This window comes from Anguilla anguilla, chromosome 7 (assembly GCF_013347855.1).
Source record: "Anguilla anguilla isolate fAngAng1 chromosome 7, fAngAng1.pri, whole genome shotgun sequence".
In the NCBI taxonomy this organism is placed as follows: Eukaryota; Metazoa; Chordata; class Actinopteri; order Anguilliformes; family Anguillidae; genus Anguilla; species Anguilla anguilla.
This window is the reverse complement of record NC_049207.1, coordinates 20,203,189-20,228,523: the sequence shown is the minus strand read 5'-3', so window position 1 is coordinate 20,228,523 and position 25,335 is coordinate 20,203,189. Positions and strand designations below refer to the sequence as shown.

At 45.0% G+C, this 25,335-nt stretch overlaps 1 protein-coding gene across 2 annotated transcripts in view; it reads left to right on the top strand.

The window, feature by feature from the left end:
* The window catches only part of jakmip1 (janus kinase and microtubule interacting protein 1), a 66,386-nt gene that overhangs the window by 16,363 nt on the left and 24,688 nt on the right, over positions 1 to 25,335 (top strand). The window contains exons 2-4 of one of the 2 annotated variants that reach the window (XM_035425753.1): positions 4,676 to 4,770; positions 12,249 to 12,516; positions 17,133 to 17,627. In XM_035425753.1, the coding sequence (XP_035281644.1) occupies positions 12,376 to 12,516; positions 17,133 to 17,627 (636 nt within the window). In that variant the 5' untranslated portion in view covers positions 4,676 to 4,770; positions 12,249 to 12,375. The remainder of the gene's footprint in view (positions 1 to 4,675; positions 4,771 to 12,248; positions 12,517 to 17,132; positions 17,628 to 25,335) is intronic. The other variant, XM_035425754.1, reaches the window with a different exon arrangement.

Below are 25,335 nucleotides of genomic sequence, written 5' to 3'. Positions count from 1 at the left end.
AGGTTTCTGATGCGCGTGAATAAATGAAAAACCTGCACACTGTGCTGTCGGTCGCTCCAGTTTTGCCACAGTCCAGGCCACTCTCAGCAGTCTATGTATCTGTACTCTGTAGTGCATCCACAGCCAGTGTGTCTGTAGTCCTTGTGGTGCGGTCAGTGTGTCTGTTGTCAGTAGAAAATGGTGCATGGCGAGAGCAAACAATGGGGTGACTCCCTTGGTCGTAATTGAATGCGACTGCATTTGTTTGAAAGGTGGCGGAAGTTGAAGTGGGAAGTGTGTTACGCAGCAGAGAGAACGCACATGAGGCGATTCGTGTCGGTACACAAATAGGCTAAGCATTAGAAACCGTGGCGTCAGTTTCACCTTTCAGCCAGACCATGGCTTTCTGTTCTGAACCACCAAATATTATTTTTTGGTTACTTCTAGGCCTAGTTCTCTGTTTGCTGGAATGTTAGGTTTTCAGTGGATTTCCAGGCCTAAGCTACCTTACTGACAAACATTACCGGAAATTTCTCAAATTAATCTACTTATAATATTAAGGCTGAATATTTAAATAGAAATAAAGAGGCCGGAAGAAAGAGATTACTGCTTTGTCTGAAATGTGAACATTTTGAATTAGGGATTGGATATAAAAGATTAGTGGAAGATGTAGCCTAATTGGTCCAGTAGTGTCATTCAAAGGGACCATTGCCCTGTTATTTAGCCTAATATTTCTGGAGAATATATGAGCCTAGTTTCCAGTTCAAACAGTTTGTGCCAGGGCTAGTCTGTGATGTGTGGGTTAGGAAGCAAGGTCTTGTATTCTCGTTTCATGGTGACACTTTTCATTAGTGCCCTGACCTCACCTCAAAGCATTGGAATTTTCTCATTAGAATTCCATTGGGCTTTTCTAAACTGCCCCAGTGCATATTTTCTTGGTATCTCTCTATAGCTGTGATCAGAATACATGTATTTTTGTTGGTATTTTGGTACTTCATGTTTCCCCTGTCATTGATCTACTGGTGTGGGTGAAATTAGTTAAACAGTCCCGGTTTGAATGTTGGGGTGACGGTTAACATTCAGTACAGAGAGACTGGTGGATTCAAATGAAATCCGCATTTGTATTATTTTTGGTGTTGTCGCTAAGCTTATTTTTGTGTCTGTCATTATTCTCAGTGCTGCTGGCAGTCTAAGTTCCTGCTTTATGATTAGTACAGAGCGGCTGTTCCGCTGTTTTCTTGGTTCTGTGTGAACGATCAAAGAAGGAGCAAGGAGGGTTTTTGGGGAGGGGTGATACTGGTCCCTCAACCCGCGTGTTGTGTACTGATAACCCCCTTCCCCCACCCTTTCCCCTCCTGAAAACCTCTGTTTCCTGTTCGAGGGTAATGTAGTTCTGCGAGGCGCAGAAGTACATATGGACCCCTGGCGTGTGTGTGTGTCCGTGTGTCCGTGTGTGCGTGTGTGAGTGTGTTTGTGCGTGTGAGTGTGTGTGTGTGTGTGTGTGTGTGAGTGTGTGTATGTGTACTTGTGCATGTGCCTGAGATTTCCGCTGCATGTCGTGGTTTTGGTGTACGCTGCACCGAGAGGCTAGCCGTTAGCGCGTTTAGCTTTGTGCAGCTTCCGTCCCTGCGGCCCTGTGAGGCAGCAGGCCTCAGTGTGGTGGTCTGCGCTGTGCTAGCGAGCGCAGCATATCGCTCAGGCTGCGTCAGATGAGCTTTATGCTGTGTGATTACGCGTGGAAGTGTGTCAGCGCTGAACGTACGAGGCTGAGCACTGACATACTTTCTCCTTATCCCTCTCTCTGCCGTGCATGAGGGAGAGAGAGAGGGAAAGGGAGGGCCAAGAGAGACGGAGAGGAGGAGAGAGGCAGACGGGTGGCGTCGGGGCAAGGTAGAGGCATGGCTGTTCGTTTGTTCTGGCGCCCAGCCGTGTGTGATCCGGAGCCTGAGACAATCACGGGTCACTGATCTGTACTCTGCATTCAGACTCTGTCTTTGACCCCTGCAATCTTTAGCCCCCTAGCGCCTGACCTGCAGCCCAGAACATGGGCCAACTTCACTTCCTGTGCAGATGACCCTAATTAACCTTTTGAAGAGCAGGTTTTGTGTAATGTTTTGTCAGTGTTCTAGAACTCCATTGCATTCCATTTCCGGTAGTGGTTGTTACATCAGCATTAGAACATTCAGTTAAGAACGTTCTAATCACATATTAACAATTCTAGTTAACAACAGTAGTTAATATTGGGGGCTGCCAAACAAATTGATCCATGCTTGTGTTTAGTGTTCCGCTGTGTGTTCAGCACTCTGTTTTCAGTGTTCTGTGTTCTCCGCCTATTGGCTTAGAGGAATGAATGGTCTCAGTCTGAATGGAATGTGCCATCTGAATTCAGAGTATACAGTAGGCCTACTTTTCCAGTGTACTGCACAAAAGGAAATACTTTATCTTCTTTCTACAACTAAGTCAGTTATTCCTTGATCTCTGTTGTAGTCCATTGATAAATTATTTATCAGTGCAGAGTGATTCACCAAGCCCTCAGGGTTTTGTGGTGGCGCAGAAGAATTTCTTTGCCCAGGAATAAAATTCACCCGCCTTCCTGTTTGCGTACCCTTTTCCTGATCGGCTGCGTTTACCAACATGGTGCAGGAAGCGAAGCCCTCTTTATGGGCAGCAACATAGATAAATGATGTGTGTTCACTGGGATATAACACTGTATTTGTACCACTGCAAAGGTTACTCATTTACAGGTGCAGTATTCAGAGCTAGAAACCGATGTCTCCAGTAAAATGCTCCAAAAGCAAAACTGAAATATTGCCCTTCTATATGGTGTTCTGTGGTTTACTTTGCATAATCTTGCTGTTATTATTAAATGAATGGTTTCAAATAGAAACTTTTAAAAATGTATTGTTCGGGTTTGGTCCTCATTAATTTGTGAACTTTCTGTTCCCTCTTCTAAGTTTAAAATATGACTTCTGAGGGTAAAACAAATAATTAGTGAAGTGAAGCTGTTCACTGTCACCTGGGGACTAAAGATTGTGCCATGTCTGTCAAGTTTGGCAGCTAAGAACAACGTCTTAATGCCTTAGTAAAGTCTTCATCCTTACCACATATCTTTGTATGAGTCTGTGTCAAAGTCTTCCCCGTTTTGCTGTTCCAATTAATTTCATATTAATTTCAAGGCCTTTTTTAAAAGCGAGAGCAAGCACTTTTCTAAAATAAATATTTTAGGCAGGACATTTACAGTTCCTATCTAATTATGAACATGCTTTTATTCTGTTAAATAAGCATCGTTAAAAGGTGAAGGAAGGTAAGTATGCCATTAGAAGTTCCCCAGAGGTGGAGGGTCCATTTTCCTCATTGTCTGTGGCAGTCATCTGTTCTGCATGTTATAGTGCTCCTGGTATTCACTGAGAGACCTCCGCAATGGAGGAACAGTTGCTGAACACATGAGTGCACCCCCCCCATAACATCTGGCCCTCTGCAACCAAGGCGACTGTTGTCAGGGCAACTCCCTCCAGACAGTGTGGCTATGCGGTAGGAGAGGAAATGGAGCGGGGAAGTCTGATGGAGGAATCATTCAGACATTACTTGCAGGGGAGGGGAAAGGTGCTAGCAAACTCCTCATTTTCCTCCTGTAGTTTTTTCGGCGTGGTGCTTGGATCCAGTGCCCCTCCCACTGGCTTGTCTGAGTTTGAACCCAAGCTCTGGCATCTACACTGAATACCTGGGCAGCTGCAGTCAGCAGTTTGGGGGGGATGTCTGGTATTGTCTATTGCTGCTCTCAGATGCGGCCTACACTCAATAATTATCTGTTTTGTCCTTAAGTGGACTGCATATAATATGTAAAACGTCCACCCCAGCATGTGTGTGTGTGCATGCGGGTGTGTGCGGGTGCTGTTTGAGGTGGCCAGATGTGATAGGTAGTCATTTATCCTCTGGGACAGTGCATCATATGGCATCCACAGGAAAGAGCCAGTGGATGTGACACTTCACCTCCAGGTCAGGCCTAATAACATTAACTTCCATTTTTTCTTAATTTTACTTGCTGTCTTGTATGGGTGGATTATGAGCTGAATGTCCCTCCCTTAATATGTCAGTCATCCCAACAGAGTATTTCTCCCATTAGGCCTTGGCCTGCAGTACCGTGTTTGAGTTCCGCTGTTTAAATTCTCATCATTGCTTTCTGCTCATGTTTGAGTAAAGATCAATTCACTGAGTCACTGAGAGGAAAATTGAGAGTTTAGCATTTGCTTAAATGCAGTTTGATTGAGTAGCTGCTCAAGGACAGTCTCTAACGAGTCATGGGTTGGAATGCTTGATCGTGGTAACGATTTAATGACTGTTCTCAGAAATAAAAATTAAAAGTTTGGCCTAATGCATGCTAACCCACTGAGTACTATAATGGCCTGCCGTCATGGAGCCGCACGTTCGGGCTGAGGATCTCTTTTGGCCAATCGGATCACTAGGAAACGCTCTGAGAGGCGCATGGCCTAACTGCAAACACATGCAGACTCCAGTAATAGCTTTCTCATTTGAAACCTCATAAGAATACTCAGTGACTTAAGCCAGACCGCACTTACAATAAATTGCGTATAGTTCTGGTTCTGGTCTTTCTGTGTTCTCTGTAATTTATTCAAGGGAAATGTATTCCTCATCATCTGAGGATGCATTCAGAAATCTTTTTTTTTTTTTTTTACAGTGCCTGTCAGTGCTCTTGGTGGGAAATGGAGTCTTGTGTAGGCAACCCGGGTGTCAGGACAAAGGGCAGCACCGATGGTGGTGGCGTCTGGCCTGGTAATTAGGGTTTTCTGCCGTGTTGTCTGGTTCCCCTAGGCTGTCTGTCCTGTTATCCCCTGATTGAGGCATAGATCTGGGGAGTTGGTGCACCAGCACAATCTGCTGTCATATCTTATAGTGAATTCACTGTCTGTGCCCCTTCCCCACCCCTGTGTCAGAATGCATGTAAGTGGAATTTTGTAACACTGTGACACTATTAAAGTTTGATGAAATTCAAGTTGGCTTTCAGATGGTTTCCATTGATCTTTGCGGTTTAAACAGGCACCATAACTGCTGCTAAAGAACAGTGGCTGAACCAGCATTACTGATGTAAATGAAACTGAGACAGACCTGATGCACATTTTTACGACTGCCCAGGAAAGTTAACCTCTTGCTCTTTTTATAAGTGCCCCCCCCCCCAACCTCCCAAACACACTGTCCACACACCTACGCAGAGATAGAGATAGCAATGATATCATCTTTTTTCAGCAATATTCTTTAGTACTATCAAAAATGGTAATTTTCTGCGGATCCAAGAATTGATAATATGATTCTTGTCGTCACATCGCCCACCTTTGTTGGATCCCTCTGTAAAATGTCTACTCCCTTCACAGTCCCACAGAAGCTACAGTCCATCTGTCAGCTGACTCATTTTTACACAGAATTACAGCTGGTTATATTGAAGCAATTCACATTCCATATTATTATACCTTGGAACTTTCCTTCCTCAAACATAATAATAATAATAATAATAATAATAATAATAATAATAATAATAATAATAATAATAATAAATATAGCTGCAAGCTGCAATGAAGGAGCCAAGCATTATAATGGGTAAAACGTCAGATTCGGCCCACAGTGGCTCTTTCGACACACTTGCTCTCCAGGCTCTGACATTCACTGATGCAGGATCGATGGAGCCTGATATATGGCTAATTCGGTTTTAGCTGCTTGATGCCACCTCTGAGTTTGCCCTGTTTTGTCTGTGCACCCCCAGGGCCTCCAAGATGGCTGAAAAACCAAATGGCTAATAAAATAGCTACCAAAAATGACGGCTTTGCCATCATATTTGTTGGATAACTGTGATTGTATTTTCTGACCTAGCAGCTATCTTTTAAAGACTCTTAAAGGCAATTGTGTAAAGAGCTAATTGTCAATTTTACAGCTATATTGGTCCCGAGTTCAAGAAGGAGAGGATTCATGTGTTCTATTTCCAAGATAGCCAAATACCAAAATTACACCAAGGCTGCTTTGTTTGTGGCTAATAATCTTCACTGCAATGGTCCACAACAAGTTTGGTTGAAATATCTGATTTCATTCCAGTGTAATTGCCATCTACACCTTTTATCTGGTATAGCACCCCCAAGTAGCAAAATCTAATTAAACTTGGTGGGTGCCCCTTAGACCCGCTGCGATAGAGGGGTACCAAGTTTGGCATCATTACATCAAAGCATTGGAGAGATATGGCTCACTTTCTGTTTGGTGCCTTTGCCCTCAATCACGATTCGAGGCCAAATGGTTCAGATGTGACAGCCAAAAGTTTACAGTAAGTCCTTGTTGGCACTACAGGTGTTAATGTGCTGACCCCAAATTTGGTGAGGTGATACCTTGGTCCAATGTCTATCAGTGTGCCAAATTTCACGAAAATCCACCAGACAGTTCTAGGAGCTGCCATAGACTCCCAGGGTGGAATAATAATAATAATAATAATAATAGTAATAATAATAAATAATAATAATAGTAAAAAAAACTAGCAAATACAATGGGTGCCTACGCACCTATGGTGCTTGGCCCATAATAATAACAATCCATTGTTGGTTGTTGCGATTATTGTTAGTAGTGTTGTGTTACTTTAGTTTATTAATCTTTTTACAGACTCATCATCTCTGTATGTAAGTGTGAACACACGCTGCTGTGTCGCAGTGAGGTTCCGGATCACACGCATGAGAAAGGGCAGCAGGCATTCACCACCGCTCCGCAGCCCCCCTCCGGCTGTAGCTTAGCATGGCTGGGACCGTTAGCATTTGGAACAGGGACCTCCTGTGATAGCCAAGCTAGCTGCTGCTGCTGGGCTGGACGAGGAAAGTGATTGTTATAGTGACTCAGTCCCTGCAGGAGACATGAAACAGAGGTGCCGGATCGCTGTGCCCGTTTATTAATGATCCCACGGAATTTATTGCGGGAGCACGGGTGTTCCCAGCGTGCCGGCCAAATTCCCAGAGTTGCCGTAAGTACGGCTTAGTCTCTTCGTTCCCTAGCTTAATTGGGTAAATAATTCAGCCCCAGCTGGTATGTGATGAGAGTTCTGGGGCAGGTGGGTACTGCGCATTGGTGCTGGTTGAGGCAAGTCCCTGTTTGCGATGAATGAAGGAGCACAGTAGGCCTGTATGAAAGGAGCCCATGGTTGGGCCCTGGAGCCACAGTAATGCAAAGTCACCCTCTGTGGAAACGAGTTGGGGAACTGTGTCATCCCGCTCCTACTTATGCCCTCCTGCTGCCAGTGCCCCCCCCCCCCCCCCAGTGTAGGGAAATATCGGTGAATCCCACGGTCTGCTTAAATACTATATGCCAAGAAGATTTAGCGTGTGGCGCTCAGTCCTCCGGGAGGTTCGATTCATCAGAGGCTGGCAAACTGGGGGAGGAATGGACTTTTAAGAGCTTGGTTTCCTTGGTAACAGTTGTGTGTGTGTGTGTGTGTGTGTTACTGTCATTGAAGTCAGGGAATAAGCACTTGGGTATTAATGCGAAAGCTTCAACGTGAATTATTTACTCTAGATCCTGCAGATAACTGTGTAAGTAAAGGTTAGTGTGTCTTAGCAGAACAAAAGATTTGCATTTCTCATTTTAATGAACAGACTGTCAACATTACACCACCGTCAGAGAGATTAAGAAGATTCAGTGTTGTGTTATTATTAGGTTTATTACATAAAATGGTGTGATTTATTTTTGTTTAGTTAATTTACGGTTTCGTGCTTCTTTAAATTATGGTGTCTGCTGCTAGGTGTCCTCATGGGTAGGGAAATGAGAATGCAAAAGATCACACACACCTGTGTGGTGGTCGCCCTGCAGCTTTTGATTCCTACGAGCCTATCTCAGAAGCTTTGGCCTGACCTTACATGGCATCTGTATGAGATGCCAAGTTCAGTCACGGAAGATGGTGGTCAGTCAGTACAGCTCATGTTTCAATCCCCAATATACGTCCCTGTCACACATGGTGTTACGCCAAGCTATCAACAGGGGGTGCTAGTCGCCCCCTAGCGCTTGTGATTCTTTTGTTTCTAGGTAATGGAGAGCACCTGTATGGAGCCTAATTAAGATGCTCTGGTTGGCTTCTTTGGGCCTTTCCCTCACACCAGGACCGCATGGCCCCGGCTATGATCCCGGTTACTTCGGATATAGATTTTGTTGTGTATGGATGTAGCAACTTTTTTTAATAAACAATGACTTCATTGGGAAACCTGTTGTCGGCTCTAATTAGTGTAGTTGTCAGACCATGTAACATCAGTGGGGGCTCGTCCGTGATCTGAACTGAGAACTATACTCCTACACCAACAAGTTCATTCTCCGGAGGAACCTTCAGTCCCCGCTTAGGTTACATACAGCATAATTGAAGCCGACACCAGGAGGCACACATGGAAACCCTGGGCACCCCAATGCAATTCACTTGTGGCTTTGCCCTTGGATTCTGCCTTTCATAACATCAGTCCTACATGCATCAGCCCCTTGTCTTGCTGTCCTGGCTTTATGCAGGTACATGCAGCAAGATAATGGCCACTTCACACAGCCCTGAAACGCCTCTGCAGTCTGCACACTCCGTTTTCACCGGGGAGTGCTTTATCCTGCTGGCAGATGCGTTAGGAAGCGTGTCTGGCCATAATGAGGGCTGGAGGAAGGTGAACGGCAAGCTCTGCCTATAACAGGCGGGGATCTGCCTCTTCTCCGCTCTGTCTTCCCTGCCCTTAGCCGTGTACATATGAATTAGAGTCATTCCCAATCAGATGAGGAGCACAGCTACCTGTGGAAAGGCCTGCTGGGGCAGACATTGTTTTGGCTGCCTCTTGAATGTTATCTGTGTACGGAGTGCAGCAATCTTAGCCTAACGGTCCTCCTCAATGTCCTTTCAGCTGAAAGATAATAAAAATGAAAAGGCGAGATCTTTTGTTCATAGGGTCCTTCCCCTCTGCTTTTTTCCAGAACTCTTGGTACTGTGCAGAACTGACGCATAGATAACGTGATTCGTTCATTATGGTGGCAGTGCGGGGTGGCATCGCATGCCAGCTTTGCCGCTCCTTAGCACTATTGCCAGCTGTGTGCTCCGTAATGCACACGGAAGCCCCCCTTTGTCAACAGGCAACGTCCTCATGGGACACTTCCTCGCCCTGCGTGTTTACACACCAAACCTGCCTTCTATTTCTCTGTGGTTTTCTTTGCTGGCAGCAGATGTCCTTTCACTTGTTTTCAACACATTTGCTCACTGTTGCACCACACCTTGTCTTAGAGGCTTTAAACAGGAGGTTATTGAGCAGTGCCTGCTGATGGAATTCACACATATGTTACAAGAACGTTAGGTTCCTTATATTCTGAAACATTCTCATGTCTTTGGCAATGAAAGAAATGTAATTCTTTGATTCCTCTTTCAGTATGGAAGACAAAAGCTAATTCACTACCAAATATTATGAGTCTGACTCTTCATGAGTCTCTTTAGTCACTTATGCCATGTATCCACTCTTACTCCGTCTGTCTGGCTGGTGATGCTTGGGAAGGAAAGCGTAGACGGTGAGTAAAGTGTGCTTGACAGTCTTGGTGATGGGACCGGGGGGGTCCAGATTGACCGTATGGGGCCACGGTGAGAAGTCGTAAGCTCTGGATCAATAACTGCTTGTCAAGCGGAAGGGCAGAGATTGAAGCCATTAATTCTTCCAGTAGGACGGCTCTTGTGAGTGTCGAGGGCCCCCACACTTCACATGGCCCCCTTCCTTAGCATGCTATAAGAACGCCAGAAACCCCAGAGGCCCCGCCTCTGTAACCACGCCATTCCCAGTCCGATTGGCCCATAGGAAAGGTCTCTTGTTACAGCTTTGCTTACAAAGGACAAATCAGTTTGATTATGATTTATTTTACCGGGCCGGGCTTGGAAACGTCACAGCTTTGTGAGTGACAGATCTGTGAGCCAAAATGGGGTCCGTAATTAGCGCGCTAAAAGGGCCCGGCCGCAGCCTCTGGGAAAAAGCCTGAGAGATAATGACTTTAGCGGGAATCATATTCTGCTGCGCGGAGCTCTCTGCATGATGTTATTGATTGAGATTTAGGAGTGCCTGGCAGCTGTGTATCACTGCTCTCTGCCAGTATCCTGTCTGCAGTTAATAGTATTAGCCCAGCGTTTTTTGCACTGATTTGCAGTCTGCATGCGCATTGCCTGACGTGGACTGTCTTGGGTCAGATGCACACACTGATGGCCAACTCCCCAGAGAAGGCCTGTAGTATTTTAACATCTCCTCATCATTATTACAACTGGGCTGACACGGGCTCGGAGCCAAAAGGTTATTATTCTTAATTAGACCCTTCAGATGCCAGGCTTTTCCTGCAGTGCTCACATTAATTCTTCTGATTGGCCACCTTTGTGATTATAGCTGATGCGGCACTTTTCCCATCTTCGCCAGGCATCTTCGTTCAGGCCGCGCCCTTTTTTTTTTTTTTTACAAAACGTACACTTGACCGTTCCACACGATGTGTATCTTATCGCAAACCACTAAAGCGAGATTCCAGATGCACGGGTTGGATCTGAACTTGGGTTCGAACTGTACACATGCTGGCCACAGACACGCTGGGGAAAAAGGAGAGAGGGAGCCTGAAAGAGAAAAGTGGAGGGACAGATAGTTAGAGAAAAAGAAAGAGAGACTGAAAGACAGAGCAAGATGGAGTGAGAGGAAGGAAGAAGGTAGAGAGAGGCAGGAAGATTTTGAGAGAGAGGGAGAGAGAGAGAGAGAGAGAGTGGCCTCTGCTTTACTCAGCTTTTATTCACCCCTCAGGGAAGGGTAACAGTTTTTGGACAGCAGACGGATACGAGCTCATGTTTGGAGGTGAACTAGGCATCCCAGGGGGCCCGGCTGGGCGAGGCCAGCTCGCTGCCAGACATTTTCAGGAACATTGCAGCCTCAGAGAGGATCCCAGGCAGTGTAATAGGATTATGATAAACACACACTGTGCAGCTACTGGCGGAATGTGTTAGATGAGTATTGGGCGCTGGTCCCGTGCGTGCATGCGCGCATGCATGCATGCGTGCTTGCGTGCGTGCGTGTCTGTATTTATGCGTGTGTGCATGCGTGAGCATGTGCGTACGCTTAAAGGCTTGAAATGGAAAGATGGTCCTTTTCTGCATGGGCAGACATGAGCTGTGTCCTTTTGCGCCCAAACATCCACTGACAATGCTGGCTGCGCTTGTCAAGTACTGGCTGGGATTGAACGGAAGTCGCTCTCCTGTGATACTGGTATGCATTTGTGTTTGAGTGGGCTTGTGCTTTTAAAAAAAAAAAAGCCTATTTATCAAAATGATTCCGGACTCATCCCAGCTGAGCTGCCAGGATGCGTATCCACCTGAAGTGTGAGACAGAGTGCAGCGATACGCCCTGCTGTGCGGGATTTCATCCTGGCCGTGCCGGCGCTGTGTTTACCGAGGGCGGCGGTCGAACGCCAGGCTCGCCTCCTCCCCCGCGTTGCGTGAGGTAGCGCCTGCAGTCTGCCCGCGCCCGCCGCCTTCGGACTGCAGTCCTCAGCTGCGGTAAATGCACCTCTCGGCTGCTGCGGCTGCGCAGAGCGGAAAGAAGCGATGGCCGGTCGAACGCATTTCACGAGGTCGGCACGCTATTCAGGAAGGGTGTGACAGTGACGGAACAGGCCTACAAAAAAGACTGGGTCTTTGAAGTGCGAATAAACAGTATGCTTCTTTAGCCCTGTGACGCAACCCCTTCCCTGTATTCCTCTTGCTACAGTTAAATGGCTTTTCTACTAATTCAGAATCCACTGTTTATTCCTTCTATGTATACATTGCTCTATTTCAGGTCGATGTATGTATACAAAGCTTTCATCGCCATCTGCAAAAACAGAATCTCGCTGTCTCTCTAATTGGTATGGAATGCTTAGCTCCACCGCCAGATTCAGGAAAGAACCGCTATTGTCTTTAACCACAGCTCATAGAGTCCTGGACTGTCCGTGCTCCTCACTCATCATCTAAAGGGGCTGGATTCAGTCTTACTGCCAAGGACTTTATGTGTAACCTTCTGTAACACATTTTATAAAGTGTGCTTTCACATAGTTTTCAGTTAATTTCAGCAAGTGTTACACTCTCTTAAACTTTCTTCTCAAAGTTGAGGACAAAGTATTTTGTGGTGACATTGAATCTCAGTTAAGGTTGTTTTGTTTTATGTGAGGGAGGAGACCATGTTGCCTGGATTCTTTCCAAATATTTTCGGCCAACATTTGATTTCTTTCTGCAGGACTGAGGGGATGATGATGGCAGAAACGTGAAGGGCACTCCCACCGAGGTCGAGACTACCACACGACCAACGCTTTCTGATTCGGGGTTTCTGACGGACTGAGAGGCACTCGAGAGGGGAGGCGAAGATGTCGACGCCAGCGTCAAAAAAGAATCGCGGCAAGGGGGAGAAGCCGGAGGCTACTATCGACACTTTGCAGTCGGCCAATGAGGAGCTGCGAACCAAGCTGACTGACATCCAGATCGAGCTGCAGCAGGAGAAGGGCAAGGTAGGCCACGCCCCCCCCCCTCTTTATTCCTTATCCAATCACAATGCAGCTCTCATTACAACATTTTTCCTCTCCTGTCTGTGGAGGTGGTGATTCATTTCAAAAGCATATAGGCCTACCTGGGACTGGCACCTGTCGACAGTTAGGTGCCCTGCCATGCAGAGAGGTAATAAGCAGTAATGAGCGGTAGTAAGTGGTAATGACCAGCACCAGACAAATTAAATTTAGTGCATCTTTCTGATTTCTCCTCTTTTTTCTTCTTACCTTCAATGTGAATGGTGCATGTGTGTGGAACTGGGCAGCGTTCTGAGGCCTTTGTTTGATATTCAGGCCATGTTTCTCCTCTGCAGCTGTCAAATGATGCAGTTTTTCGTGTAATCTACTTTTTACTTTCAGCATTCAACGAAAAAAAAAGATCCAATCAGAATCAAAATTCTGTCAGCGTCTCCCTGGATAATGGCGGCTGTATCAGCGTACAGGGATACATCTTTTGCAATTGATTACAAGATGTTTAAGCATTTTACAGCATCTCTGCAATTTTACCTACACCTGTGTATATTTTTTATATTTACCAATATATCTTTGTCTTGTGTGAAGGTGGCAGTATTCCCTTGGGTGGGGTGAATGCTGTTTAATGTGCATATTACAAAGGTGGCTATGTTGCTACTGTTTTAATAACCCCACTTTGCCCATAAGAGAACAGCAAGATGTTATGTGTTATATGTCCAGCCATGCCTTGCCTCTCCTGCTGGGAGAATATTTTGTTTATAGCTCTAGGGTTGTGGCTGTAAAAGTTAATCTTCCATCTGCCTGCAGCAAATCAATAGCGTTGCTTGCCTGGCTGTGTCTCACAGGCTAATGTGGAGATTTTTGGTTCCTCTGCCCTCAATGCCAGTTTCCCATCGGCAAAGACTGGTTCGACCATATTGTCATTTTTCTATCTGCTCTGCCTCTCTGTGTTAAGCTGTGTATTTCACTAAATGCCCCTCTTGGGACTTCTCAATGACATCATCACCTTCACAGGGAAGTACAGTAGATTTAAGCCGTACGGGTGCATTAGAATAATGGTATCCAGAAATGTGGACCAGCATAAACTACACGCATCATATATGTTGGCAAAAGAGCACCTGCTTTCACTGTTGCAGCTAGACACACTTTTTCTGTCGACTGTGCAGTTTTTGTGGGACATTGATCTGTCATTTTCCGGTTTCCTCCTCTGCTCAGCCTGGCTGTCTCTACACGCACTCACTCATCCTAGACGCCCCCATAGTTATTAAACGCAATCCTCTGCCATCTCGTCCCTCCTTTTCCCTGGCCATCACTAAAAATGAAACATGAGTTCATCTTCCTTGTGTAGAAAAGAAAAGGCGTCATTGTTCTCCGGGTGTGGCCAGTGTAGTTCTGGGGTTTGGCTCAACAAAATCTATGCAATATATTCTCATGGGAAGGTTTTCCCCTCTTTTTAAACTGAAGAGCCCAGGTGTGTGGGGGACCATATAGGTTCAGTCTCTACATTATCTACATATACTCAGAACTTATTTCATAACTGCCAATTACCTTTCTGCTAACTACACAACTTCCTCATTAATAAGGGCAGATGAAGACAAACAAACTTTTACTTCCATTCAGTGTCATTAGTTGATCCCTTTACTGTGTGGCTCAGGGGAATGTGGGCAGCAAGTTTACAACACATACAGTATACATTTAACGTCATGGAATCTCTTGTTACTCATGGCGATGGTTGAATCATTAATTTGGGGCAGTGAATTGGATTGGCATATACAGTGAGCTCCATAATGTTTGGGACAAATATTCTTTTCTTGATTTGGCTCCACAGTTTTAGATTTACCACCATACAAGTTACATGTGGTTAAAGTACAGATTCTCAGCTTTTATTAAAGGGTATTTTTATATATTTTGGTTTCAACATGTAGAAAATACAACACTTGTTATACATAGTCCCCCATTTCAGGGCACCATAATGTTTGGGACAAATGGCTTCACAGGTGTTTGTAATTAGTCAGGTCTGTTTAATTGCTTAGGCTTTCTTCTAGGCCTTTGATTGCCTTTAGAGCCTGTTATTGGCATTTGCCAACACGAGGACCAGAGTTGTGTCAATGAAAGTCAAGGAAGCCAGAGGCTGAGAACTAAGAAAAAACTATCAGAGACATAGGCCAAACTTACTAAAATCAACTGTTTGGAATATCATTAAGAAGAAAGAGCACTGATGAGCTCAGTAATCACAAAGGGCCTGGTAGGCCCAGGAAGACCTCTACAGTTGATGACCAAAGAATTCTCACCATAATGAAGAAAAACCCCAAAGACCTGTTAGACAGATCAGAAACTATCTTCAAAAGGCAGGCGTGAATGTGTCAGTGACTGCTGTCCACATAAGACTTCACAAACTGAACTACACAGGCTACACTGCAAGACGCAAACCTCTAGTTAGCCATAATAACAGGATGGCCATGTTAGATTAGAAGTACCTGAAAGACTCTGCAGGGTTCTCATCCGTGAGTTTTCATCCTGTGAAATATAGTAGTGGGAAATCTGTACTTTAACCTTGGAATGAATTCTTTGATTGCAAATCTAAAAATTGCGTAGTACAGAGCCAAATAAAGAAAACAATATACATCCTTGTCCCAAACATTATGGAGCTCACTGTATCTGGAATGAGTTTCCCCATTAGTTAGCCCACTGCTGTTTGTAATGTCCTGCCTGTGGCGGTTATAATGGCAGTGCTTCATTTCTGGCTGTCTGTAGACTACCCCCTGTAAATCCCTTTGCTCTGAATATTATGTACTTCCGCTGTAAGTTTTCATTGTGAATATATTATATTCAAATTACTGTGGAGCGCTGACTGGTTAGTGATGCTGATTCACCGCGGGACTCCGATTAGGAGTAGTCACAGACACAGAGGTGCGGCTAATTTGTTTGCAGCAGCGAGTCAACATCGTACAAAGGAATGTTCGCACAGTTTCGTTTTTCAGGTACGCCTACTACACTTGACTCGAATGACGCACACTGAACACTTTCACTTAATTACAGAAAAGTCCCAAAGTACACGATGGCCCCTGAGTGGAATGCCTGACAGGGAATTTAGCACATATTACATTATCATAATATTAATATTGTTACACTACACATATTTTAAGAGGATTACATCAGCTGCATCAAAATTCCTATTCATCTTTGAGACCTTTAATTAATCCGTTTTGATGGCTCGTCAAAAATCAACTCCGTATTCAGAAAAAACAATGCTGCATGAAATGTTTTGTTTGAACCAAAAAAAATTGCGTTGACAAACAGTTGACATACTGAAAGGATTCTGACACTTTATTTTCCTCGCAATGATTGATCTGTCGGTATTAAAAGCTGCACTTTCAGCTAAATGGGCATGTATTTGCTTACCAGGACATCAGATTTACGAGACCACTTTGTCTGAAATGACTCTGCACCCCGTATGACATTGATTGATCTGTCTCAGAACCCGAAAGTCACAAGAGGGCTGGTGTCTGACGTGAAATATGCGCAACAATATCGCCCACATAATCACAAAATTTGATACAATTTGTTCTAAACTGCAGTTGTACGGCAGTTTAAGGAGATCAATAATGCAGGTAAAGCACAGAGATGTTTGACTTTGTGCTCAGCACCTACGCTGCACATATTCCCTGTGCTGCAGTCGCTTTATAAAACACACAGTGGACAGCAGGCCTGTTCTTCTGAGGCACAATCTGATTCATGCTCTCTAATCCTCGCTCTCCTCACCAGTCGAAACGAGTTCCCTCATTAATGCAGGTGCTGGACTGTAACCTGGAGAAAATGGCCGGGGTGGGAAGCATTATTCAATTTCAAGCGGCGGTGTTTTTTTTTTTTTTTTTTTTTTATGGCGCGAGTGAAATTTAAAAGGCCATGGGAAACCCTTATTAAAACAGAGGCTGTGTGGGCTGAGGGTGTTTAATGGAAGTGGGGGGAGGCATGTGTTCCATCTCAGAGGCGATGTTAACCTCTGACCCCGGCACGATCAGCTTGTACCACAGGGCCGCTGTTGCAGTTGCCACATGAATTCAGAAGGAGCTGTAGCTCATTAAAATCTAGCACTTAGCAGAAAAGACGACCCAGTCCACCGGAACCTCATTACAGTCCTGCCAAGTTTTGAAATCAGCCCCGACGTGATACTCTTATCAAAGTAGAATTGCCGTTAAATTATTGGTCTATTTTTGTCTTTCTCTCTTTCCCTCTTTCCCTTTCTATCTTTCTCCTCTCTCTGACTCATCCCCCCCTCCCTCCCTATTCTCTTTCCCCTCCCTCCCTCCCTATTCCCTCCACCTTCTTTCTCTCCCTCTTTATTCCCTTTTCCTTCCCTCTCTCTCTTCCTCACTCCTCTCATCCTGTTCCCTACTCATCACCACTTCTCCCTCCCCTGTCTGTCTGTCTGTCTGCTTGTCTGTCTGCCTGTCTGGCTGCCTGTCTGGCTGCCTCTGTCTGTCTGTCTGTCTGTCTGTCTGCCTGCCTGCTTGGCTGCCTGTCTGTCTGCCTGTCTGGCTGCCTCTGTCTGTCTGTCTGTCTGTCTGTCTGCCTGCCTGCTTGGCTGCCTGTCTGTCTGCCTGTAGGTATGTAAGCTGCGGGAGAGGCTACAGGATGTGAAGCAGAGCCGCGACCTGGAGCAGCACAAACACACGGTCCTGGTGACGGACCTGAAGGCCAAGCTGCACGAGGAGAAGATGAGGGAGCTGCAGGCGGTGCGGGAGGTGCTGGTGCGGCAGCACGAGCAGGAGCTGGCGCGGGCCATAAAGATCCGGGACGGGGAGGTGCAGCGGCTGCAGTCCCTGGTCAACGTGCTGCGGGACGGGGCGGCCGACAAGGTGAAGAGCGCCCTGCTGGGGGAGGCGCGCGAGGAGGCGCGGCGGGCCTTCGACTGCGAGCGCCTGCGCGCCCAGCAGGAGATCCTGGAGCTGAAGGCCGCGCGCAAGCAGTCCGAGGAGGCGCTGGCCAACGTGGTGCAGGCCGACAAGGCCAAGGCCGCCGACCTGAGGGCCGCCTACCAGGCCCACCAGGACGAGGTCAGCCGCATCAAGCGCGACTGCGAGAGGGACATCCGCAGGCTGGTGAGTGACAGCAAAGGGGGGCGGGGTTAGAGGGTAGTGGGCGGGAGCACAAGTGGCTGAAAATGCAGTCAGGTCTTCTCCTCTGGAAACTCCTGCATATGAACTAGGCCTGTTGTGACCTCAGGGATTCCCTAGACCCTATTTGTGCAGAGATGATCGAATGAAAGTCGAGAGCTTATTGGACACATCCCGCATTCAAATGAATATTTGGGATGTTTAGATGTTAAATGTGAAGATTTGTTTTGGGGATATGGCCCAGCATGCAACACTTTGAATGCCTTTCAGGAGTAATATTCTTGGATTTTCAGGAACATGGACCACTTCAGGAGAGAGTAGAAAGTAGGAAACAACTTTCTAGTTTTAGGCTTCATTTGCCTGTCAAAATTTTCCTTTTTAATGAAAAATGTTAAATGTAATGTAAAATGTATAAAAAGAAGAGCTGGGTTGCAAGAAGGGGAATGTTAAAAAAGGAAAAACACTCCAGTTCAGTATACTATGGCGGCCTGCTCGGAACACCGCACCCTGACACTGTCTAGACATTGTCATAACTACATTTCTATATTATGTGAATAAAGTACAGGTGACATTCAGGCCCATCAATGAACTGAGAAACACAGTTGCCTCCTTTGCTACATGTTGACATCTGGCCTACAGGACTGGCAACACGCTTCCTGTATTTTGTTGTTTCTAAGTCTCGCTCTTCCACTTTCTGTGGTCTGTTTGTTTTAGTGGTTCAGCTCAGGCAGTAGCACTCTTACTGTAACATTAGCGTGCAGCTACTGTTTCAGCCTGTGCTGCTTATCTACAGGCTGAGGAAGTGTCACATTTCACACCTCAGACATGATTACCACCACCCATTTTACCATAGGTCAAAGATAATACACGCCAGTTACAACGTGCAGGAGACAAGTGCAGCTGAGTGGGTCTGTCATGGGGTCTGTTCTTATATCATAAGTCTTTGTCTTCTCTCTCAAAAATGAACAGGTCAAATAGTAAGAGAACATCCACACGTTTTATTTATTTGTCCATTCGGATAGAGAACCAAATTATTACAGTTTTCTTGTTGCCTTAGCCACATTTAGGTGTTGCCCTATAATCTGGAATGCTCTTTGAAGTGGTAAAAAACAAAGGCAGTGTACAGCCCGTTAACATTGAATAGAGGAAGGACAAAGATATCTAGAGGCTTCTGAAGATTAAAAAATCTCCAGCACCTAGTATATGAGATGTTCCTAGAACACGCCTGCAAACCTGCTAGGTGAGTCCTGGTCTTGAAAATGTTTATTTAAAAGAGTGGGAGGAGAATCAGATGTTGGGATTGTACTTCCTGAAGTAGGGGGTGGACCCTTTACAGCATTTCCCCACCTCCCCTGGATGTAAACAAGGCAGAGTCCATCTGTTTGTTATGGTGGGCAAGCTAAATGCTATTTAACTACTGTCTGATGTCCAGTAAGGATAAAATATGCTCAATGAGAGCTGAAGCTTCTGTGTTAGTATTGAGTTAACAAATATTGTATTTTGTAGTACTAAAGGTGCTGAGTCGGATTTGAACCCAACCTTTCTTATTGCATACAATGCATCATGAATATCATCTGTATACCACAGGGGGGAGACAGGAAATGTATCTCAAGAACAATGAATTTTCGCATGGTCCTTGAGATATTTTTTACTTCATTAATGTTTCAGTTATGCCACAGGAGGGCAGTCTAAGATGGAGAATGTTTATGAATTTCACATCTGATGAGAATAGATGTTTATTGGGATCAAGCAGAGCAGTTTTTGCAGATTCTTCTAGTCTTTATAAGCTGACCTCTCGACAGTCTAATGATTTGAATGTGACAGGGATAATTTGTGGAGAGACTACTAAATGTATTTACACTTTCTCCTTTGTAGTCTAAGCCTGTCCAGTTATAGTTGATGGAAGTAATTACGGCTTTTAGGTTCAGTGCCTGTGCTGAGTAACTGTACTGATTGCTAATGGTGTGGTTGATATTCTTTAGTGACTCATACATAGACAGAGGGGGTCCATGTTAGGCCCTCTTGTTCTTTCTGGTTTTACTGGGAGATGAAAGGGCACTCCTGGTTCAAATTCAATATGTAACTCCCCCTTCGAGTAGGGGAAAAACCTTGCTTGCATAATATACCTTTCCATTGAGTGCGGTGCCTCATCATTTTTTTGATCTACCACTTGTGGGAAACAAACTCTCAGCATGGTTGTATGGTTAAAAGCGGGTCAGTTGAGTTGAAATCAAAGACATACTCTGTATACTATAAAAATGGTGTTTCAAGTTCTAACTTTAGAGGGCTAAGTTAGGATCAGTCCTTTTGATCTCTGTTCTGTGTCTGTTGGGCAGAGTACGGGTGGTTAGCCAGTCAGAAATGAGTGGAAAACAAGAGGTTCTTACATATAGAAGTATGACTTGAGTGTCTCCATGGATACAAAACTTTAAAATGGCCTTTAACCTGCAGTGACCGTCAGTACAGATTAGAGTTATGGTCCTTCCACGTTTCTGCACTGCGGGGGTCACCTGTTGTGTTCAGAAGCCAGTCACTGTATGGTTTCCACGGCCACCATTCTGTGCTTGTGTGCTGGGGTGTGTGGAATGGGACAGGGTGTAGAAGTCTTGTGACTGGAGTTGGTGTATGAAACAACTTTTACTCTCTTAACCTAGAAAAGTGTTGCATGTGCAGGACACGCAAGACGTTGTCTCGGCCATTGTGTGTTAAAATGTTGTTCAGTAAAATGATTGTGTTTGAATCACAGAGACCCAAACTGTTCAGGCATTGTAATGGTGCCAAAGCACGTATGTTACACCGGGACATCAGTTAGCATAGCGCTAAGTGCTAAGGGCCCTGAGTAATATGTTTGTCTACAATAGATCTAGTGAAGAGACCCATTAAGGAAGAAATGTATACAGTGGAAAAATCTGTTAGTTACCTTGGGCAGATGCATCTGATTTCCATCTGGATATACAGAATAAAAACTGTTCTGAGGAACACAGGTGTGCAGACATATAAACTGATGATTTTATCGATTTGGTCATTTTTTTGGGGGGGGGGCTCTTTAAAAGAGGCAGTTGTTATTTGGCTCTCATTGCCTTTAGCGGAGGTAATAAATGCAGCTCTGTTATAAAAGCACGCCGCTTTGTAGCCTGATGAACGAGACGCCCACCGGGCAGGACACGTCTGCGCGGAGAAGGACGGCGCTGGCCGGCCCGATCGTTAGCGTGATCGATCGCGAGGCCGGGGAAACGCCGCCGCCGTCCACAGGCAGGGGAGCAACGGCCAGAACGGGGGCACTGCGGTTCATCTCTCTTTCCCGCTCTTCCTCTCTCCCTCACTTTCTCTCTCTGTTTTCTCTCACTGTCTGTCACCCCACCCTTTCTCCTTCCCTGTCCCTCTCTCTCTTTCTCTCCCTCTCTCCCTCTTTCTCTGGCGGATGGCTGCGCCATTTCGCTCAAAACTGCTGTGTCATGGCTGGCTTTTCTCTCCCTTCGCTGATTTAAGTACCCGCCCTGTTTCCGCAGGCCGTCACTCACCACTCAGTCCAAGCAGAGTAATGGGCTGCGGTACCATCAGTTAAAAGTACACAAGGCTGTAAGGGCTGGTTGTATACCCTCCACACAAATTATTAGCACTGATATAACCTTGGGCAAGGTAGTATGCGGGAAGGGTTTTTGTTGTTCGTCCAGGCCTGGAATGGTACTTTTCTGTTTAAATCCAGCCTCAGATTCTAGAATTCATTTTTGAATGGAAGCTGAAATGCACTACATGGCCAAAAGTATGTGGACACACGAGATCTAAGATCTCATTCCAAATTTGTAGACATTAATATGGAGTTGGTCCACCCTTTGCTGCTATAACAACCTCCACTCTTCTGGGAAGGCTTTATGCTCGATGTTGGAGCATTGCTGCAATGATTCGCTTCTGTTCAACCAGAAGAGAATTAATGAGGTTGGGCACTGATTGGGCGATTAGGCCTGGCTCGCTTGACTTTCCAATTGATCAAAAAGGTGTTGGATGTGGTTGAGGTCAGTGCTCAGTGAAAGCCAGTCAAGTTCTTCCGAACCTTTCTCGACAAAACCATTTCTATATCGACCTTTCTGTTTGCCCGGGGGCATTTTCGTGCTGAAATAGGAAAGGACCTTCCCCAAACTGTTGGGGAAGCACAGAATCGTCTAGAATGTGATTGTTGGCTGTAGCATTAAGATTTTCCTTCACTGGAACTAAGAGGCCTTGCCAAAACCATGAAAAACAGCCCCAGACCAAGGCGTGTCCAGATTGGTCATATAGTGTATATGGGTGACATTCTACACACTGGGAGAACTGCTACAGTCAGAATGAATGAACGAGTTTATTGGACTATTTAAAAATGAGATTTTGTAAGACTGCATAGCAGACAGTAATCCTTTAAATACTGTCAATGATAGAAATAAAGCAGGCTTATTTCCATTGTGGTTCTCTAACATTCAAGCATAGACATGACAAAACATCCAATACAATACAGTTCATGTAATACACACAAATATGACAGGACACTACATTCACCACTGGACAGACAGTGAAGAGAAGAGGCAGCAGTGAGATTTAACCAGGGAGATGTGATGTGCACTACCAGAACCCTCCTCTTGAGCAACAGGGTCATGTGACCTCCCTGATTATACTCACTCTGATATGGCCTTCAGTGCTCCTGCCAAGAAAAAATAAACTGAACTTCTGGTTGAGCTCGGGCTGACCCTAGACCAGGCCGTCACAACCGTTAGCACTGTAGATGAATGGTTGTCTATGTGTGTGTGTGTGTGTGTGTGTGTGTGCGTGTGCATGTGCGTGTGTGCATGTGTGTGGTGCGTGCATGTGTGTGGGATCCTCTGTGTGCATGAGCAGGCGTGTGTGTGTGTGTGTGCACACGTAAGTGTGTTGTACACTAATAGTACTGCATTCGCTAGATGAAACTAAGGAAGGGAATAGCTTAAAAGCACATGAAGGGGAATTATACTCAATATAGTGTCAAGGTTTTCAGAACAGCACTGCCTTTTTACCAAAATACACTCTAATATTCTCTCAGAACTGTTGTAATCCCATGTTATACAGACCAATGACATTTTTTAATATGCAAAACCAAGATATCAGAGTAGTCTAATGGTATTGAAAAGACAGGGTCGTTGTTTAGGCAAACTAGGTTGACCTATTGCTATGCCCGCCCCATGTATATGCATGTATACATTTTGAGCTTAGTTACAAAATACTTAAGTAATGTTCAGTGATGTGTTAGCAGAAAATTTCATTTTACGATAAAGGAACTCAAGAGGATAGGCTGATTTTTTAAAAATTCTGCACTTCAAATATGAATGCCTATCAGTCAGTCATATTTTCGTTCACACAAAATGGGGTGAGCAACCTGCTGGATGCACTGACCCAGAAGGTCATCGGCTTAAGTGTTACCTTTGTAACGGTTAAACTAGACTGATCTCACAACCCCAACTCTGAAAGCACAAGGGAATGTGTGTTATGCCAAAAATGAAAGCAATGTCAATCAGCATATAAGGAAATCAATTAAAAATACCAAATGTTGTAGTAATTATTTCCATTTAAACACGCTGCCCGATATTTGACAATTTCAGCACTATTTGCTTTGTTTTTTTTGTTTTCAACTGAAGGACAGAACATGCTTTAATCAAATCATTGTCACCAACAGTAATTAACTCATAATTAAGTCCTTATTCCTCCATACAAACACTAAGTTATTATTATACCTGTTTAATACTTGTTTTATACTCGGCCAAAACTGCAAGGCTCACGTTATTTCATATGGGTTGTTTATGGAGTCGTGTGTTCAGTGATGCAGATCAGCCTGCCCAGGGGTGTAGTGTGAGCGTCTCACCCAGGAAACAGGCCTTGTGCCCTCTGTTCCCAAGCCACCGCTGCTTTACCTTTACACACATCATCTCCCCCTCTGAGGGTACATTCCCCCAGGTTTACTGATATCAGGCAGAATGTGACGTGTGTAAGGAGTGACACTCTGTAGGCGTCCTCTTTCTCCTAAGCACAAGGTAAAGGCCTGCGTTTCCATGGCAACGGCAGCATCCTGTTTTCCCAGTCCCGCGTCTGACGTGTTAATGTTAAATCCCTTTTTCTTTTTTCTTTTTTGTTGTTGTTGTTTCTTGCGGTCTAGTGAAGTGAGAAAATGGTTGGCTGCGAATGATGGGGAGAGTGGGAAGCTTGTCCAGCGCTGTGGGCTTCCTGACCGTGTCGACGGTCGGCCTTGCTGGACCACAGCAGGGACAATGAGGTGGAACGAGTAGCTTTGCCAGGCAGGGGGACATATGCAGGCAGACGAGCGGCGAAGACCAAATACAGTACCTGCCTGTGTGGAATTTCATTGTAGGTAGAGGTGTACCTAACGGTTGCTAGCAGGTGTTTTGGAGCAAGCCGATGACTCCTAGGGTAAGCATTGTGGGTAGTATTATTGTGATGGGACTAAATGGGGCAGGAATAGAATCTCACAGAAACCCACGTAACAAATATGTGCTCTGTTCCATGTACTTAATTAAATTGATTGTAATTTAATTGATTGCGACAGCCATGACACCATGCTTGTTTGTTTTGCTCCTGGATGTGCAGGGTTTTTTTTCTTCATTAAAAACTTAATGGAATCGAGGATAAGCCCTGTCCTGTCCTATCCACTTGAGTGACATCGGGGGCTAACTCAACACTGTGTGACCTCAGCACATTGCTCAGCCTTTTGGCATGTGTGAGGACGCGGTGTGTTCCTTGTTCCGTATCTGAAATTCCAGATTCCGGAATATTATGTGGGTATTCTCTGATACCGGACATGCTGGGGAAATGGAGTGAGGCATTGTGTCCCAGGATCTTTCTATGTCTGTGTGTTTTTGTGTGTGTGTGCGCATGCGCGCGTGTGTTTGTGCGGAGGGGGCAGAGGTTAGCCTTTTGTTGTCTGTGCAGGGGGAACAATGTTGATGGTATGAATGGCACTTCAAAGGAAGGACCTGCTGTTTTACAGCGGGGATTACCCCGTGGATGGGGATAGAGGTAGAGAGGCCAGCGAGGGGGAGTGCCTGCTCACACGAGCCTGTTGAATGATTTTAATTACGGGTAGGATTTTATTTGACTTTTTTGTGTATGTTTAGTTCTTTTGCTCAACAAATCTGCTGTTCTGAGGCTTATATGGTGTTTTTCAGGTAATGTTTGTCATAGGACCTTGTTTATTTAATAAAACATTTATTGAATTAAATGCTTTTCATCTGAACTTAAAGAAGTGGAATTGCCTGAAGTACAGTGTTTTTTTTAATATAAATAATTCATTATATCCTATTGGATTTTGAATAGGAATCCTTAGCTTTAAGAGTGATTACCAGTATTACACAGAGAAAATAAGCATTTCAGTATTCTGAGTTTGTAATTGGATCAGATCGTTTACTGAAAAAAAGAGGACTTTGTTGGATGGTTGGCAGGAGAGCACTCAAATGAATGTTACTTCTAGACTAATGAGGTGCATATTTAATGGAAACGTGCTGTAGTAGTACTTAGCTTCAGTAAAGTTTCATTCAGAGTAAAATCGCGATTGTCCATTCAATATTCTTGTTACACCTGGATATGTAATTAATTATGGACTCTTATCATGATTACTGTGTACCCCAAGATAACCTGTTCTGTTTACGGTGCATGCTTCTGTTTTTAGCAATAAGTAGGC